Source organism: Lagopus leucura, unplaced genomic scaffold (assembly GCF_019238085.1).
Source record: "Lagopus leucura isolate 7727_CA_CO unplaced genomic scaffold, USGS_WTPT01 Super-Scaffold_1, whole genome shotgun sequence".
NCBI classification, from domain to species: domain Eukaryota; kingdom Metazoa; phylum Chordata; class Aves; order Galliformes; family Phasianidae; genus Lagopus; species Lagopus leucura.
This window is the reverse complement of record NW_024962250.1, coordinates 6252256-6268119: the sequence shown is the minus strand read 5'-3', so window position 1 is coordinate 6268119 and position 15864 is coordinate 6252256. Positions and strand designations below refer to the sequence as shown.

General features: G+C 47.5%; 2 protein-coding genes across 8 annotated transcripts in view; one reads left to right on the top strand and one right to left on the bottom strand.

Moving 5' to 3' along the window:
* PACSIN3 (protein kinase C and casein kinase substrate in neurons 3) overlaps positions 1–3416 on the bottom strand; it is a 20216-nt gene extending 16800 nt beyond the window's left edge. The window contains exon 1 of one of the 3 annotated variants that reach the window (XM_042870399.1): positions 3307–3416. The gene's annotated coding sequence lies outside the window, so the exon portion shown is untranslated. Of the gene's footprint in view, positions 1–2124; positions 2144–3306 lie in introns of those variants that run through there. The other 2 variants (XM_042870414.1, XM_042870409.1) reach the window with 2 other exon arrangements.
* Positions 3199–15864, top strand: part of DDB2 (damage specific DNA binding protein 2) — a 24657-nt gene continuing 11991 nt past the window's right edge. The window contains exons 1-7 of one of the 5 annotated variants that reach the window (XM_042870382.1): positions 3199–3321; positions 5599–5732; positions 6851–7028; positions 8958–9088; positions 10914–11105; positions 14238–14404; positions 15478–15577. In XM_042870382.1, coding sequence (XP_042726316.1) covers positions 6863–7028; positions 8958–9088; positions 10914–11105; positions 14238–14404; positions 15478–15577 — 756 coding nt within the window. In that variant the 5' untranslated portion in view covers positions 3199–3321; positions 5599–5732; positions 6851–6862. Of the gene's footprint in view, positions 3322–3447; positions 3539–3993; positions 4176–5598; positions 5733–6129; positions 6179–6644; positions 6750–6850; positions 7029–8957; positions 9089–10913; positions 11106–14237; positions 14405–15477; positions 15578–15864 lie in introns of those variants that run through there. The other 4 variants (XM_042870388.1, XM_042870375.1, XM_042870374.1 and 1 more) reach the window with 4 other exon arrangements.

Sequence of the window (15864 nt, the reverse complement as noted above, 5' to 3'; positions counted from 1 at the left end):
CTGCTGGAATCAACATCCATATTTCACAGATGTTACCAGGCAGTGGTGGAGGCAGCACTGGTACAAGAAAGGGCTGACTGAAAAACATCAAGAAACAAAAAAGTATTTATAATCATTCAAGAAGTGAAATATACTGATCTTCTCCCAGTCCTCAATGAAAGTTTCTTGTCCTTGTCAGAGCCAGGCATCAAGCCTATTTGCTCTGCTCAGCAAATGCAAGAGAGGCTTGTCTCAGCAGCAAGGATGAGGGAGAGGAGGAAGTTAATGCCCACAGATAATCATTTATGGGTGACTGAAAAAGTTGATCATGTTCCCAATAGCCAAGTAGGCAAGTACCACACCTTCCTGAACACAGACGAGACACAGCTTGGGCACACTCATAGCATGGACAGAGCTGAAGAGTTGCTGACAGTTTTGTTGCCTGCAGCAATTCTAAATCTCTTAGCCTAGAAAAATTGTCTGGCAGGTCACAATAAACAACTGTAGTACAGGAGAACATGAAATTCTCACGAGCTTAATGCCTCTGGATACAGGCCCCTGCTACTAGAGAGATCTCCCACATACCCCTTCTGTACTCTGTACAATGCAATGTTGGTGACAACCACTAGATTTAACAAATTCCAACTATCACAAGTCTGAAAGGCTCTTTCTCATTGTGCCATTCTGACAGAAGCAACCACTGACATTGAAATATGATTAGGATGCCAGTCACACGTATTGCCTCACAGCAGTACCCAGCCTCAACCCACATTTCAGCTTGGAGGAACATGAAGCTATTGTACCAGTCATCAAAACAAAGCAGGATGATTACAGCAGGGGACACACCAGACTCTCTGCACTGACTTTACACTGTCTGCTGGAAAAGTTTCTGCAACCATGGCCAGAAAGTATTTGGATGTTAATTAAACTTAATGATCACTATGCCACAAGGTAGCAGGCAAAAAATTGCCACCTAAACAGCTTCTGAACTGCTCTAAAGGATGCAGAGCTCTTCTGCTACTTTTCAAAGAGCTAAAGCCCAAATTCTCTGTGAAAAACTCCAGGTATACTAGTCACATTTTCTCTCATCCACTAAGGCTTTTTCTATTTAATCTCTCTAGCTCCCTGTTATACAGCACCATCTACACCCATCATGCTAAATAAGTGGTGATAAAATAGCTTGCCTGATCAAAAAGTCTGTTCTAGGGTGATAAGAGTCCCTCAAAGGGCTTGAACAGCTCTGCTATTGTTTAGGCATTTCCCCATGAACTCTCATGAGCAGCCTAAATTCCCATATTACTGATCAGCTGATGGAAAAAATAGAGGCAGTTTATTATTGCTCTCTAATCAAGAGCATAGTTTTTTCCACTCAGGCTGTAGGCAGATACTTTTAACTTTTGAGGTCCCCAGTTCAATCCCTGGATGGCAGCCATCACATGAACCAAACAGTTCAAGCCCTCAAAATGACCAGAATAATGCAAATACAGTATATGCCATCCTGAAATACAATAAGAGCTCCTAACAGAAGTTCATCATGCCCACATGTTGTGCCCAATCTGTTCAATTGGGTTTTGTAGTTATCTCCAAGGAACAGTAGTCACATTACAAATATACCTGATGGTACCTTTGAATTTGTTTCTATAGTTTTTTTTGTTTGTTTGGTTGGTTTTTTTTGGAAGCTTGTGCTCATCCATGATCAGAAGTTTCAAGCTAGCTCTCATATAATCCACAACAACCCAGAATGACTAAAATGCATCAGTCACTGTCCTGGGGAGAACTCAGTCTGGGCCCTCAAGATTTTCAGGCTCTTACGACCTGGATGTGCACACAGTTTGCCAAAGACCTGCAGCATATCAGCCCAGCCCAGATACATGGGCATAGATAGGGAAGGCAGGAAACAAGTAGTCCAGCTCATAGCCATTCTGTTCAGAGCTGCAACTGGAAGTACCATCTAGTAAATATGTTAGGTGACTTCTCACAAGGCACTATAATTAACACAAAACTCTGTCAAAGAACAACAAACCACCTTGCGGAGTACAGCGTACACCTCATGGAAAGGTGAATCCTGCCCAAAAAAGGAATGTGCTCAGTTAGGTAATGCACAGGGAGAAGCTCCATTTTGACTCCACCCAGAAAGAAGCTCACCTGCAGCGAGGAGCAGCTGGACCCTGTCATTTTAGCCCACACGCTGCAGAGGTGCATTCTGCTCCCATTACGCACCGAGAAACATTTCAGTTGTCGTAGGGCTCAATGACTTCTCAGTGACATCTGAATTCCAGGGTGGAGCGGGAGGCTCTGCTAGTATTGTGCATCACAATCAATTACCACAGTATCAGAAACTCCTTCGTGCAAATTAGATTAGCAGTGAAGCTGAAAGGAAGAGGTTCACATCTCATTGCTGAAAATTGGGAGCACCCACTGGGAACGGAGCTTACGATGTGAATGAAGAGTCCACAGCACATGTCCAGAGGTGGCCAGCTAACCTCCTCCTCACCCCCCGCCCGGGGACGACGCAGAGCTTTTAGAACTGAGGCAAGCAAAGAACACATAGTTGGCACAGAAAGTTGTGAAACTGGTTAATGCATTTGGGCCACGCTAACTTCATTTATTGATGGTCTTGTGGAGATGGCAGATCCCTCCTCCTGCGAGCAGCAACAAATCACAGACCGAGTGCTGGCTATTCAGGCCCACTAATACCTCCGAGTTTATCAGCTTTCTCCCGCCCAGGGCGGGCAGGACACGGTAACCCCAGCGGCGTGCCATAGCCCGGCACCGCCCGGCTCTGCCCACCGTGACACCGAGACCGCAGCCTCCCGCCGGGCAGGGAGGGAGAGGGCAGCAGGAGCGGGGCTGCCCCATTCCTCACGGCAGGGGCACGGCGAGAACCCCCGCGCCCGGGCCCCAGCGAGGCCCCTTCCCCCGGGGAAGCCGTTCTGCTCCTCAGCCGCGGCGCCGCCGGAGCCCGCGGCTCCAGTTTCAGAGTGGGAAGCAGCCCGCGGCGGAGCCGACACAAAGGGGCCCCTGTCCCCGCTGCGGAGCGGAGGCGTCGGCTGCGGAGAGCGCGGGCGGGGAGCGGGGCGGCCCGCCGAGCCCCCAGTGGTGCGAGCCGCCGGGCACCCGATAAAGGTCAGATCGGTGGCCGGACCGCGCGGGGCTCCTCCGGGAGCCTTCCCCAGCCGCACGGCAGCCCGCAGCCTCGCCCTCAGGCAGCGCCTCGCGCAGCCGTCTCCCCTCCACGAGGAAACTTCTCCCTTGCGACCGCCGCTAAGCAGCCGGGAGCCCCGGCACTCCGCAGAGAGCCGGCCCGACGGAGGACACCTCGCTTACCTCACCGGCAGCACGGTACGGCACAGCCCGGCAGTCAGCAGGCACCTGGGCCGAGCGGGACGGGCCCTCCCCTATTTCAGCCGCGGGACGCGGGGGCTCCCGCCCCGCCCCCAGCAGCTGCCGGCAGGGCGGGCCCGGCGCTGGGGGCAGCCCGCTGGCGGCGGGGCAGCGCCGAAGAGGCTCCGTCCGCTCCGCCCTCTCCCGATCCAATTAACGGGCCCTGCACGGGCAGGTGGGGTCGGGCGGGGGGCAGCGCCTCGGTGCCGGGAGCTGGGTGACCGGGAGCCGTGTGGGACAGCCGGGAGGGGACGGAGCCTCGCTCGTAGGAGGCGGGAGGTGCCGGGCCGAGCGCCCCGTCATGGCGGGCGCCTGAGGGGGTGGAAGGCGGCTCGGTGTGGAGGTCGCAGGTTCCCTGAGCCCCGTTGTCCTCGGAGCCTGTCCCTGTGTTCTGGATGAGGCACTGGTCGCTCTCCTGGAGGTGGGCAGCAGCTTCAGCACGGCGGCCCGCTCCCGCAGAGCTCACTTTCTCATCTGGAAACCTTTCCCTAAGTAATCCAGCCTCATCTTTCAGTGTCCCGGTCGAAGCCAGCTTTTTAGCAGTACCAGGGGCTGCGGGCCAGAGTTTCCATCCCCAGCGCCAGGCCTGGGTGGGGTTTGCCATGACGCCGGGGCAGAGCTCGTAGCGGAGCTGCAGGGCCATGCTGGCCCTTCTCACCACTTCCAAAAGTCCTCAGACCTGGCTCCAGGGACCAGCTGTGCGTTCGTGGTGATGTTTATTCAATCAGCAGAGAAAGGAAAGAGTGAGAGAGGAAAAAGCGCGCTATAAATCTGCACTGCCTCTGGAGTCCCTTCCCAGTGGGACTGGAAAGGTTTGTCTGGTCCTTGGAGTTAATCAGTGTTATGGTTTAAGCATCAACTCTGCATTTTACTTAAAAATAATGTTAAAAAAATAATTTATTTGGCATAGATATTCCCTAATTCAAGTATGAGATATGAACACCACTATCAAATTTATGCAGATTAATGTGGTATAGAAAGAGCAAAAATCTGCTACTCCTTAATACTTTATGCCAGCATTTACCCAGCTTTCTGTTATACCAGTTGTGGTACAGATACCTCATTCACTGAGCATCTGAGATAATGCTTTCCACATGGGGTCTGCTTGCCCCCAGCACTAAGTGGCAACGATACTGTGTAACATTGCTGCTTCGCTCCTTTCCCTCCTTCCCTCTAAGGCTGGAATATTGTAATATGGCTAATACAATAGCAATACTTTTTGTTTTTCTGGTCCAGGACAGCTTAGTAAAGATCATAGGCTAGAAAGAGGCCAGATAGCATGATACTTATTCTCTTTGCTCTCTTTGGGGTTGTATCTTTTTCTTTCTTTTTTTTTTTTTTTTTTCCTTTTCTTTTTAGCAGAATGTAGGCTTGCTTTCTTATGCAGGCCAAACTCAAGTTGTTGTAATGGTGCTCTTTACATCACAGTCAGACTAAAGTAGCCAAAAATGTTCGTGCTTTGGAAAAAGGTCCTGGCAACAAGGAGGCAAAATACTGTCCAGTATTACAAATACCACAGAGATGACAGTCTTAGTCATAATATAGCTTTACCAAAGCTGGCAACAGGATGTCTTAATTCTGTGATAGAGAATTGAGGTCTGTAACTGACTGTATGTTGGACAGAAGGCATTGTGAAAACAAGGCTTGTACTCTGCCCGTGGGTAATCACACTCCTCTACCTTGGCTGCATACAGGAGTTTGAAGAGCGTGAGCCTATGCACACATGTGAGAATATTCTTTTAGAATTACTCTTTCCCTGGCTATCTCAGAGTGCCACACCTGCTCAGTGCTGGCACGCCGATACCAATTGGTGGCACCCTGGGCTGGTGGCGTGTCTTCTGCGCATGGTTTGCGATCTACTGTTCTTGTCCTTAGTGAATAATGATTATGGAAATAATCTGATGACTCTCCAGAGAAAGCAAGCTCAGTGTTAGTAATTGATAGAAAATGCTAACCATGACAGCTCAGTGAGGAAACACAAGGGCTGCTGTGCACATTCGCTGTGTGGGGAAGCAGACGAACACTAGAGGATGAAGGAGCAGGATGGGAAATGCACATCTCTGCTCAGATGAGCTGGGTCACAGCATCACAGCTTGCTTTGGGATTAATGAGTAGATCACTGAAAGCAATGTGAGGATTTCAGTGTTTCTGGCATGGAAATTACCCCTTGTAAAGTACGTAAAAACTAAAGATGTTCATGTTTATGCCATTGGTGATTTCTGGTCAACTCCTCAGATCCCAGCCCTGATGTCGAGACCCTGTGCACACCTGTGGCAGCACTGCTGACTGCCATCAAGACAAGGAGGATATTTTTCTGCAACAGTTTCCTTTCCTGTAAACCAGGCCTTTGTGGTACCCGAGGAAAGCAGGTGAGGACTACTTTCAATTACTGCCATTGCTACTCTTTGGTGGTGGGCATAGCTCTCAGGAGAGCGCTGTGCTGCAGAAGTGCTGTGTAAGAGCTGGCAATGCCGGTCAGGTTGGCGTATGCCTTCAAAACCCGGTTGTGGTGTCTGTCGGTGGGTTTTTGTAGGTCGTTCTGACAGCTGCAGGATGCCAGCAGCTAACACAGCGTTGTTGCGGTTCAGCAGAAAAGCCCGGAGATTGGCTCTTCGTCGTAGTGGCGGCGAGCCCTGCCGAGCGGGGCCGAGGGGCGCAATGACCGCCGCCTCCGGGCTCCGTTCCGCTTGCCGGGGCCGCCGGCCGCTGCTCCCCCCACTTCGCTCCCCGCCCCGGTTATGAAACCTCCGGGGAGGGGCCGGCTGCCGCCCGCCGTCCTCGGCGGCACTGGGGAGCGGAGGTCGGGGGAGCGCAGGTGAGAGCGGGGTGGCCCTGGGGAAGCCCAGCCGTGCGGGGATGGGAATTTGCGTTGCGGTTACCGCGGCCACGTTCGCGGCAGTCGCTCGCGACTCTTTAACCATCGGCATCGAGGAGGAGAGCCTGGCAGGGCCCTCCGCAGTCAGTGGGCCCACGGCGAGGAGCTGCCGGCTGCGAGCGTGTCTGGCGCTCAGAGCAGGAGCCCGAGCCGCGTATCGGGCTGTGAGCGGCCGCTGGGTAGGAAGTGTCGTCTGAACACGTGGTGGAAAAGCAGTCAGCCTTGACCGGCTTGGTAACGGCTCTGATCTCTTCCCTAGCGAAATCTGAAGAGCTTGCTGTGAGCCACCAGAGAAACAGTAGGGCATTATGTGGTTGCACAGATGTACTTTATGCAGATCTGTGGGTTTTAGGCTAAAACGTTCTGTAGAAGCACATCTGTCAAAACATACTCTAGTGTTTTAGGATGCATTCGTTTTCATGTGGGAACAAAGAAGAGCTTATTGAACCTGTTCCTTTCCCCAGCAGTGCACAACAAAAAGCTACTGTCATCCCGATGAAAGGGGCACAAGGTACAGTTGCTACTTCCAGGCCACTGGGGTGTGCTTCACTCCCGTTTTCCTCTGTCTTCTGTGTATGGCAGTCTTACCTTCCGTGCTTTGTTTGCTTTTAGTGGTCAGACAGAATGGCTCCAGTGAACCAGCCCAAGGACAAGAAGCATGAGAAGACATATTGGTCAGAAGAGGCAAAATCAGCTGAGAAAAGGAAACTGGACTACGAAGGACTGGAGAATGTACCACTAGCAAAGAAATTGTTTTTGAGGAAAACATCCAAAGCCCAAGAGAAAATTGGTAACATTTCCTAAGGTTCTTGGTCCCAGCCAGATTTACCTTAAATCCCGGGCATTAACTAGTTGAAGAGAGAGGATGCCAAGAAACATGGTCAGATGCGAGATTTCAGATAGGGCTGTATATTGGAGGTATAACACAGACAGCACTGGGGTAGTACATCCTCCAATTATCTGTCTAGTTGCACTGTGTCTTTGTACACAAGTCTCGTTTTTGAGACTCTGTCCCTTGATAGAAGCCTGCTTACTGATATTACTGTCACAGCCCACTGCAGAGTGGTTAAGTTCCACGGAATTCCCAAGTTAGCAGACATCTGCTTTAGTGCAGGACAGACTGACCTTGGCCACATATCATTCTTTCTTCCATACAGTTCTTAATGCAGTTTCATGGTCGTAAGTTTGGTGTTCTACAGCATGCAGCCTAAACTGGCCTTTCCACCTAATCCTTTGTATTCTAACTTTCTAAAGTGAGAAGGTATACTAAATACTTCCTACCTCTATGTTCAGATTAGACTGGACAGAATTTCCACTAATCACTTTTCATGTTCTTTTTCTTTCCCTCTGATTTGTAACTTAAAGATGTCTTACATTTTTTATTGAAAGAGAGAGAAGTGATTTAAAGATGGTGGGAAAATCTGCAGTAACAAAAAAGTTGTTTAGACTTCAGTTATTGTAAGGATCGATTTTTACATATGTTGAAAAAAAATTCTCCTTGTATTTTTAGGACAGGTCCAGTTTCTTGCAATTGAAATCTGTTTTGAAAGGATTTCTTACAGCAGATGCTAAACAGGCCTAGAATTCGTTCTTAATAACTTATCCTTTGAAATAAAACTGAATCTGAAAAAACTCCCCATCACCTTTGAAGAAGGAACTGTGAATGTTAATTCTTCTGTGGGGAAAAAGAAAGGAATTAAAATATCAATCCTTCTGTTCCCATTTCAGCAGGTGTGGCGTGTTGGCTCTGTGTTGGCATGTGAATGTAGAGGCTTAGTCTTGCATTTCTGCATTTCTTAGCTCCAGGGTTGCATTAAAGGAAGATTTTGTTCAGGTTCTAATTGCACGGAATGATACGTATGATGTTGCTCTTCTGTTTCTTCATTAATGCCTTTACATTAAAGTAGCTTTTTTGTTCTTTAAGAAAGGCATCTTTCCCATTTGACACCTAGATCTGTTGGAGTGTTACAGACAATTGCCATGGGGATGATTAGATCACAGACGTGGGACTGAGCAGATCTTGTTTTTATGTAAAGGTCCCTGAAGATAAAACTTGGAACATGGACAGAACGTAGAAGCATGCTGTGCTTTCAGCAAAAACCACCCTGAACAGAAAGGTTTTCACGCAATGAGGCGTCAGCAAGTCTATTATCAAAAACAAAACTCACAGTGCTCTGGACAGACTGTATGAGCTACAGCACAAGCAGATAGAAAATTCTAATTCACATACAGGCATTTCAGGAACTGCATGGGAAGTCATGTTGCTACGCTTTGGGAGTTTTCAGATGTAACATTTCTGACTGATCTTCCACCGTACACACGAGCTCATCCCCTCCCATCATGTATTTCCAGGTTGTTGGAGCTTTAGATAGATTCCAAGTATGAATCACTCAGGTTCTATACTGTCCCAGAGATGCACCACCAGAAGCTTTGCTTTCATCCTCTCTTTGTCTTTCTGGCAAATCTTTGATGAGGAAAAGGGAGATTTAATGTGCAGAGGCGCACACAAAGCTCTGGCAGCCTATGGGAAGCACTGGACTCCATAGGCTGCAGAGGCTGCTTGCAACTTAGACATGTTTTGAGTCTTTTTTCTTGTGGCTGAAGCTTGTCATGAATTTAACAGAAAATGCAGATGTTTTCCCACGCTGTTTAGTGAATGAATACAATGGGCATTGGGCACTGGCTCTCAGTAACTTTCACTCATTTTCCTCTCTGGCAGGTTGGAATAGAGGTGGGACTGTGATGAAAAATACCAGAGCCTTTTTCCATCAGCCAAAATGGCAGTGCAGCATTGTTCATTATGTCTACCAGAACATGCTGGGAGGCTCCATCCGGGCACAGCTCAGGCAGGTGAGGAGTTCCTCCTTATGACACATTAAACATCTCATCTCTGTACAAAAAAAAAATAAAAATATTTTGAACACAAGTGAGGAGACTTTAAAGAGGTTTAATGCTCACATACACAGTTTGTGGCTCCAGATCTGGCATACTCTTGTGTTTCTTAGTCCTGTAAAATGCCAGTACTGGGATGACTGTCCCTTTCAGTTGAGGTAGCCTTGTTGCAACATTTTACCCTGTGTTCATTCTGTGCTTCTTTTAATTATATTTAAACTGTGCTCACTACCATTTAGGTTATTGCACAGTGCTGCCTTTGCACACTGATGTAACTGTTTTGTCATATTATTTTTGCATCTGCTCTGCTTCGCTAATCATGTATAATTTAATGTTGATTTCTCTTTTTCACAGACAAATTCCCTCAAGTCCATAATCTTTTTCCTGATTTTCAGAGTCACACTCCTTTCATTTGAAAGTTAACTTTTTCTGTGATATCCATAGGTGGGAAGCACCTAGACTAGCTTTATCTTTCAGATGATTTGTCTATTTTAAGTATCAAAATGCTAAAGAAATTGCCATCATCACCCAAGCAGTACCTGTTCCTCAGCTGAATAACAACAGAGTTGTGTTATGGTTCTTCATTCTCTGTTTTGCTCTTGTTCACTCTTATGCTGTATTGTTGTGCTTCAAGCAGTTTGGATGGAAGGCTGTATTATTGTATCTCTAGGTGATGAATAATATTTCAGGATGCTCAGTGCAGGCATAGTCATCAGTTTCTTTTTCTGGTGGGAGATGTGTTCTCCTCCATTGTGTCAGCTGTCACTATCAATACAAGCTGGGGAACAAAAGGAAACAGCATAGCCCTGCTGAAAAGGATTTGGGGTAGTGGTGGATGGCAAGCTGGACACGAGCCTGCAGCGTGCCCTTGCAGCCCAGAAAGCCAGTTGTATTCTGCACTGCATCAACAGAAGCAAGGTCAGCAGGTTGAGGGAGGTGATCTTGCCCCTTTACTCTGTGTTGATGAGACGTCACCTGGAGTACTGCATCCAGATGTGGAGTCCTCAGCACAGGAAAGATGCACATCATGACCAGAAGAGGGCCACAAAAATGGCCCAAGGGATGGACCACCTCCCCTACATGGACAGGCTGAGAGAGCTGGGACTGTTCAGCCTGGAGAACAGAAGGCTCCAGGGGGACATGGGAGTGGCCTTCTTGTGTCTAAAGGAGGGGCTACAAGAACGAAGGGGATAGACTCTTTAGCAGGGTTATTGTGATAGGAAAAGGGAAAATGGTTTCAAACTCAAAGAGAGGAGATCTAGATTGGATATAAAGATGTTGTTTTTTACAGTAATGGTGAGGCACTGGAGCACGTTGCCCAAGGGGGTGGTGGATGCCCCGTCGCTCGAGACGTGCAAGGTCAGGCTGGATGGGGCTCTGAGCAGTGTGATCTACCTCTAGGTGTCCCTGTTCATAGCAGGGGAGTTGATCTAGATGACCTTTTGGGGTCTCTTCCAGCTCAAATGATTCTATGATTCCCCCTTGTTTAATATTAGTTATCATGCTATTTTAACTCAACCTAAAATACTTAGCCCCCTGCACGTCATTTGAAGTATGTATCTCTCATGTCTCTGTTATTTTTGAGAACTATAGCTGATGTGGTTTTATGTGGTCACAGGCTGCTTGCCTGGGGAACAGTGTGTTCTCTTCATTGCACGGAGGGACTTAGCATTTTGTGTGAGTGTGCTAAGGCTGGTGGTGATTAGGAATTGTTAGCACTCTGCATTCAGAGATATTCAGGGATCCCTACAGAAGTTATTATTCTCTTTTATCTTTGTAACAGTGTCTACAGCTGCCCTTTCTGCGTTCTCTGACCTCATACCGCCTTTTTCGAACAGCGAGTCCCTTTGACAGGAGAGTGACTTGCCTGGAGTGGCATCCAACACACCCCAGTACTGTAGCTGTTGGTTCCAAAGGTGGAGACATCATTCTTTGGGACTATGAAGTACTTACTAAAACCTGTTTCATAAAAGGGGTAAGTCTCTGCGTGTGTGGAATGGGAAGGAATGGAAAACTGAAGCACGACCAAATATTTGCAAAAATGACATCTGTTGTGAGATGTGCATAAAGGCCCAAAACTGAAATGGAGATTGAGGAGTAGCGTAACAATTGAAAAACAGATGTATTGATTAAAGTCAAAATGAAACAATACTTGGTGTGTGTTCAGTGAGAAAATAAGTCAGCAATTGGCAAAATAGTAATTTTAAAGGGATGCCAGAAACAAGTACTCAAAGGAAGTCTGTCGTAGGTCTTGATCTTTTTCACCTTTTATTGTGTCAGATGAAGGAAAAAACATCTTTGAGTGGAGAAGTCTCTTGATCTGAAGTGAAAAGTTGAGCTACAATGGGTGGCTTACATAGCTGGCATGCCCATATTACTATATTCAGCCACTGTCATTCCTACCCAGACTTGAAGAGACTCTTAACTTTTGTCCTTTTGTAAATTAACATAGCTGTATGCTGGGGGGGGATATATCTTCCCAGAATTTCAGAGTCATCTTTCTCTTTTTAATACTGTGGTGCCAGCCAGCCAAGGAATACATTACCTGGGGACTGGAGGAGTTACAGTTTTATTCTGTGGAGGGGCGGCTGCCCAGACAGCTGCCATGTGGGAAGACATGGTGGTTGGTATGGTTGTTTTTGCCTCCCGGAGGGCTGTACTGTGTTTCTCTGTTGCTGTTAAGAAATAGCAGTGAATGCAGATTTAGAGAATGCACTTCCCTCCTTCCCCATCACTCAGTGGATTTTTCTCTTGTTCATCCCCTTCCTTGTAGATGGGAGCTGGAGGGGCCATCACAGGAATGAAGTTTAACCCTTTTAACCCTAGTCAGCTGTACACTTCATCAGTTGCCGGCAGTACCATCCTGCAGGATTTTAATGGCAATACTTCCCGGGTCTTCACCATCACCGAGAACTGGGAGTAAGAATTACAGCAATGTTTTGGGCTTCCAGGAGCACTATAAAAAAAAAGAGAGAGAAAGGGAGATGCTTGACTCTATATATGGGAGCGGGGTTTCTTCTCCATATTCATCTCCTTTGTCCTCTGAACTTCAGTGCTGCTCTCTGTAGTCCAGGAAGACTCGCTCTCTTTATTTTTCTCTGAAATGGGGTGGTGGGTAGGAGAGAACTTTTCTTCATTAAGGGGAGGGCTGTAGATGCTTGCTTGCTTACTACTTGTTACACAAGGGAGTGTGGGTTGTGCCAGTGGGTTTCTTCAGCTGTAAGTTCCGTAACTCTGCCCTGGGGACCTTCTAACCTCTTGACCTGGTGCAGTGCTGCTCACTGCCAGATGATTTTTTGCTGAGCAATTTCTTGTGCCCCCAGTACTTCTCCACTAACACCACTGCCTTCAAGTGGTGTCATAAGGATTCTTCTGATTCATTCCACCTAACTTTCAATGCTTATATAAAATGCCAAAACTAAGAGTCAGTGGAATGAGGAGATGAATCTCTAGAGGCAATTCTATCTGCCCGTGCTTAGAATCACCCTCTCAGTCTATTCTGTGGACCCACGAGGAAGCCTGAGCTCTTCAATTAGTTAATTCTGCTCAGTGTTGAAAGCTAAGTGAGGAGAAATTGGGTTAGCCTGCTCTTTACATTTCTCCACCTGCCTATTTCTGGTAGCACCTTTTGTGGTTGGTTTCCAATCTGGCTGTTCCAGCTGCACTCTTGTCTTAAGACAGAAGGTGATCCTTAGTGGTGCTGAGATGACTAGCTAGGTGAACAAGGCAGGATAGACCTTGTTCTGGACGCACCCTGGGACAAGATCTTGTATCCCAATGGAATGCCTATCAGAGTTATGCCTAGATACACCATCCTTCTTCCACTACTGTGAGGGCAGACAGACTCTGTAACTGGGCCTTTTTTTGTCTCCCCTGGCCTCTTAACAGCTAATATTTACAGTGCATCTTTGTTAAATAGCTGCTGTGTGAGCATCAGAGTGACACTTGAGTACCAGAGTTTGGGGACTCCCAGTCAGCATCCTTGTTTTCCGTCTTTGTTTCTGTAGGGTTTCCACATTTCCTCAGAGGACAGGCTGGGAGAAAACAGCTCTGGCATGAGGTTCTTGTGCCTTGTAGTTAGCAGTAGGATTTCTCTTGGCACTACTCTTGTTTTTCCTGGGGAGACCTTGAGTAAGACCAGATAAAGCAATGGAAGTAGCCTGTGGTGAACTGGTAAATGAAGACAGTGTAAGAAAGCTTAATGCAGGGTTGTCATAAGATTTTATGTGGTTTCTGCATGGAATAGCGTTGTATTTTTCTTGTAATCTCCTAAGCTGGTCTGAGTGAGGTGGTTCACTGCACATTTGTCACAGAATCACAGAATCACAGAATTGTAGGGGTTGGAAGGGACCTCCAGAGATCATCGAGTCCAACCCCCCTGCCAAAGCAGGTTCCCTACACCAGGTCGCACAGGTAGGCATCCAGGCAGGTCTTGAACACCTCCAGAGAAGGAGACTCCACCACCTCCCTGGGCAGCCTGTTCCAGTGCTCCGTCACCTCACTGTAAAGAAGTTCTTGCGCACATTTGTGCAGAACTTCCTATGCTGCAGTTTCCAGCCGTTTCCCCTTGTCCTGTCTCCACTCACCACTGAAAAGAGTCTGGCCTCGCCATTCTGCCCCCCACACCTTAGATATTTATAGACCTGGATCAGGTCCCCTCTCAGTCTTCTTTTCTCCAGGCTGAACAGACCCAGTTCACTCAGCCTTTCCTCATAGGAGAGATGCTCCAGGCCCTTCACCATCTTCATGGCCCTCCGCTGGACTCTTTCCAAGAGATCCCTGTCTGTTTTGTAATGGGAGGCCAGAATTTTGTACTGGGGAGCCCAGAACTGGATGCAGTACTCCAGATGAGGGCTTACCAGGGCACCCAGTGCAGAGGAAGAAGTGCTGCTAATGAGGTTTGTAGCCCAAAGCAATGGGGCTGAACCTACAGATACAGTATGTATGTGCTTAGGTGGAAACAGATCAGAAAGTTCTTGTGAGTGTCCCCTGCCAGAAAGCTGTGCATTGCACCTGGAGAATCCTGCAGCGTGTTCCAGAAAGATGGGTTGTATTAAGATTTTTTCCACTCTAACCTTGATACCGTTTGGCTTTGTATGTATTCCAGAAAGGGCCAGGAGATTCTCTTGGAGACATCAAGTTCAGTCCTTATGAGGCAGTGAAGCTTTATGTGGCATCAGGGGATGGCACCCTAAGTCTGCAGGATCTTGAGGGCAGAGCGGTGCAGGTGATCTCCCGTGCCCCGGACTGTGGCCATGAGAACCATAACGTTTGGTGAGGAAGGAGCAGAGTGAGGTTGAATCTCTGCTCTGTAATGCTGTGTTAATGCTGTGGCTCTGGTCATGTGAATGTACGCTTCTTTGAAGGTTTTAGGAGATTCTTGATATGAACTGATCTTGTGAGGGAGCTCACAGGTAGGCTCCTGGGCCCCACTCCAGCACTACAGGGTGGGTGATAAGCCAGACAGCCACAAGGCTTTTAGCTTTTGCGGTAGCTGAGTACGCTGATCCACCTTCTGGTGCTGCTTTCTGGTGACACCATCTCCCATCTTGTAATACTGACAGTGCTTCACTGTATAATGTACAGAAAGTCTTCTTTGTGATCAGTGTTTTGTGTTTTCTGTGTGCAACTCAGGCAGCATAGGAATTCCAAAAAAGCCTTCCTTCAGAATCTGAATTTCATCTTACTGGGTTTACCCTACTGTCCTGTGAAGAGTTCAGGCTCACCATGCTAATTTCTTCCATCTTGAATTCAAGAATAATTTAGCTCTGCAAGTGAAGCTTTTCCAAGTTCCGAAAGGAACACAGCTTTACTCTCGTTGGGCCTACCCCCCAAGCAGAGCTGTGGCTAAGAAGAATGTCTTTATCAGATAAGCCTCTATTCATGTTTTTTTCTAGGAGCATAAAGTTCATATAGTTTAGAAATGCAGTTTTCTAGTCCAGAGCTCTTGTTTTTTTCTTTTCCGTTGCTTCCTGTTTTGTGGAAAACCTTTTTAAAAGCCATTTCTATATATTTGCCAGTGTCACTTGGGTGTGTCCATGTGAAGTTTCTGAATGACTTTTCAGCTTCTATTATATTCCACTGTCCCAACATGCCACACTCCCATCTATTGAGCACTTCATAGATGCCTTAGGAATTATTTCATATTCAGTCACCAGAAGTTAGCATTGCTGATAAGCCACCCTCTTTCCTGCTGTTCAGAGCCATACCATCAGATCAGAGAGAGGATGACAGATGCAATCTGTTGCATTCTCCTTTGTCAGAGACAGGGATAAGGTGTGAACTAGAGCTCTGCTGCCTTCACCTGCCTGTGGGAGGTAGCACTGATTTTGTCTCTTTCCTTCTAGTTGCTGGTACTGCAGTGTTGATGTTTCTGCAAGCTGCCGTACTGTGGTGACAGGTGATAACTTGGGCAATGTGGTCCTGCTCAGCACTTCTGGTGAAGAGGTTAGTATGGCTTCACTAAGTGGTTTTTTGGGGGGGAATCTTCATGGCTTGTGTTCTTTTTTCCAGGCCTCTTAGTGTAGGAAAGTACAAGTGCCTTGCAGTTGAGAAGATGAGTCTGCCACTGTTTAGGTGGTGAGATTGTTTGTGCTTCTGCCAACTGGCACTGTAATAACAATTTTCAGACAGGAGCTGTGTGATGTGCTGCCCCTTCCTTCAGGGTATTTGATGCTGGGCAGAGTAATTACAGGGCAACCTGTAATACATACATAAATGCCCTCTGCCAGCAA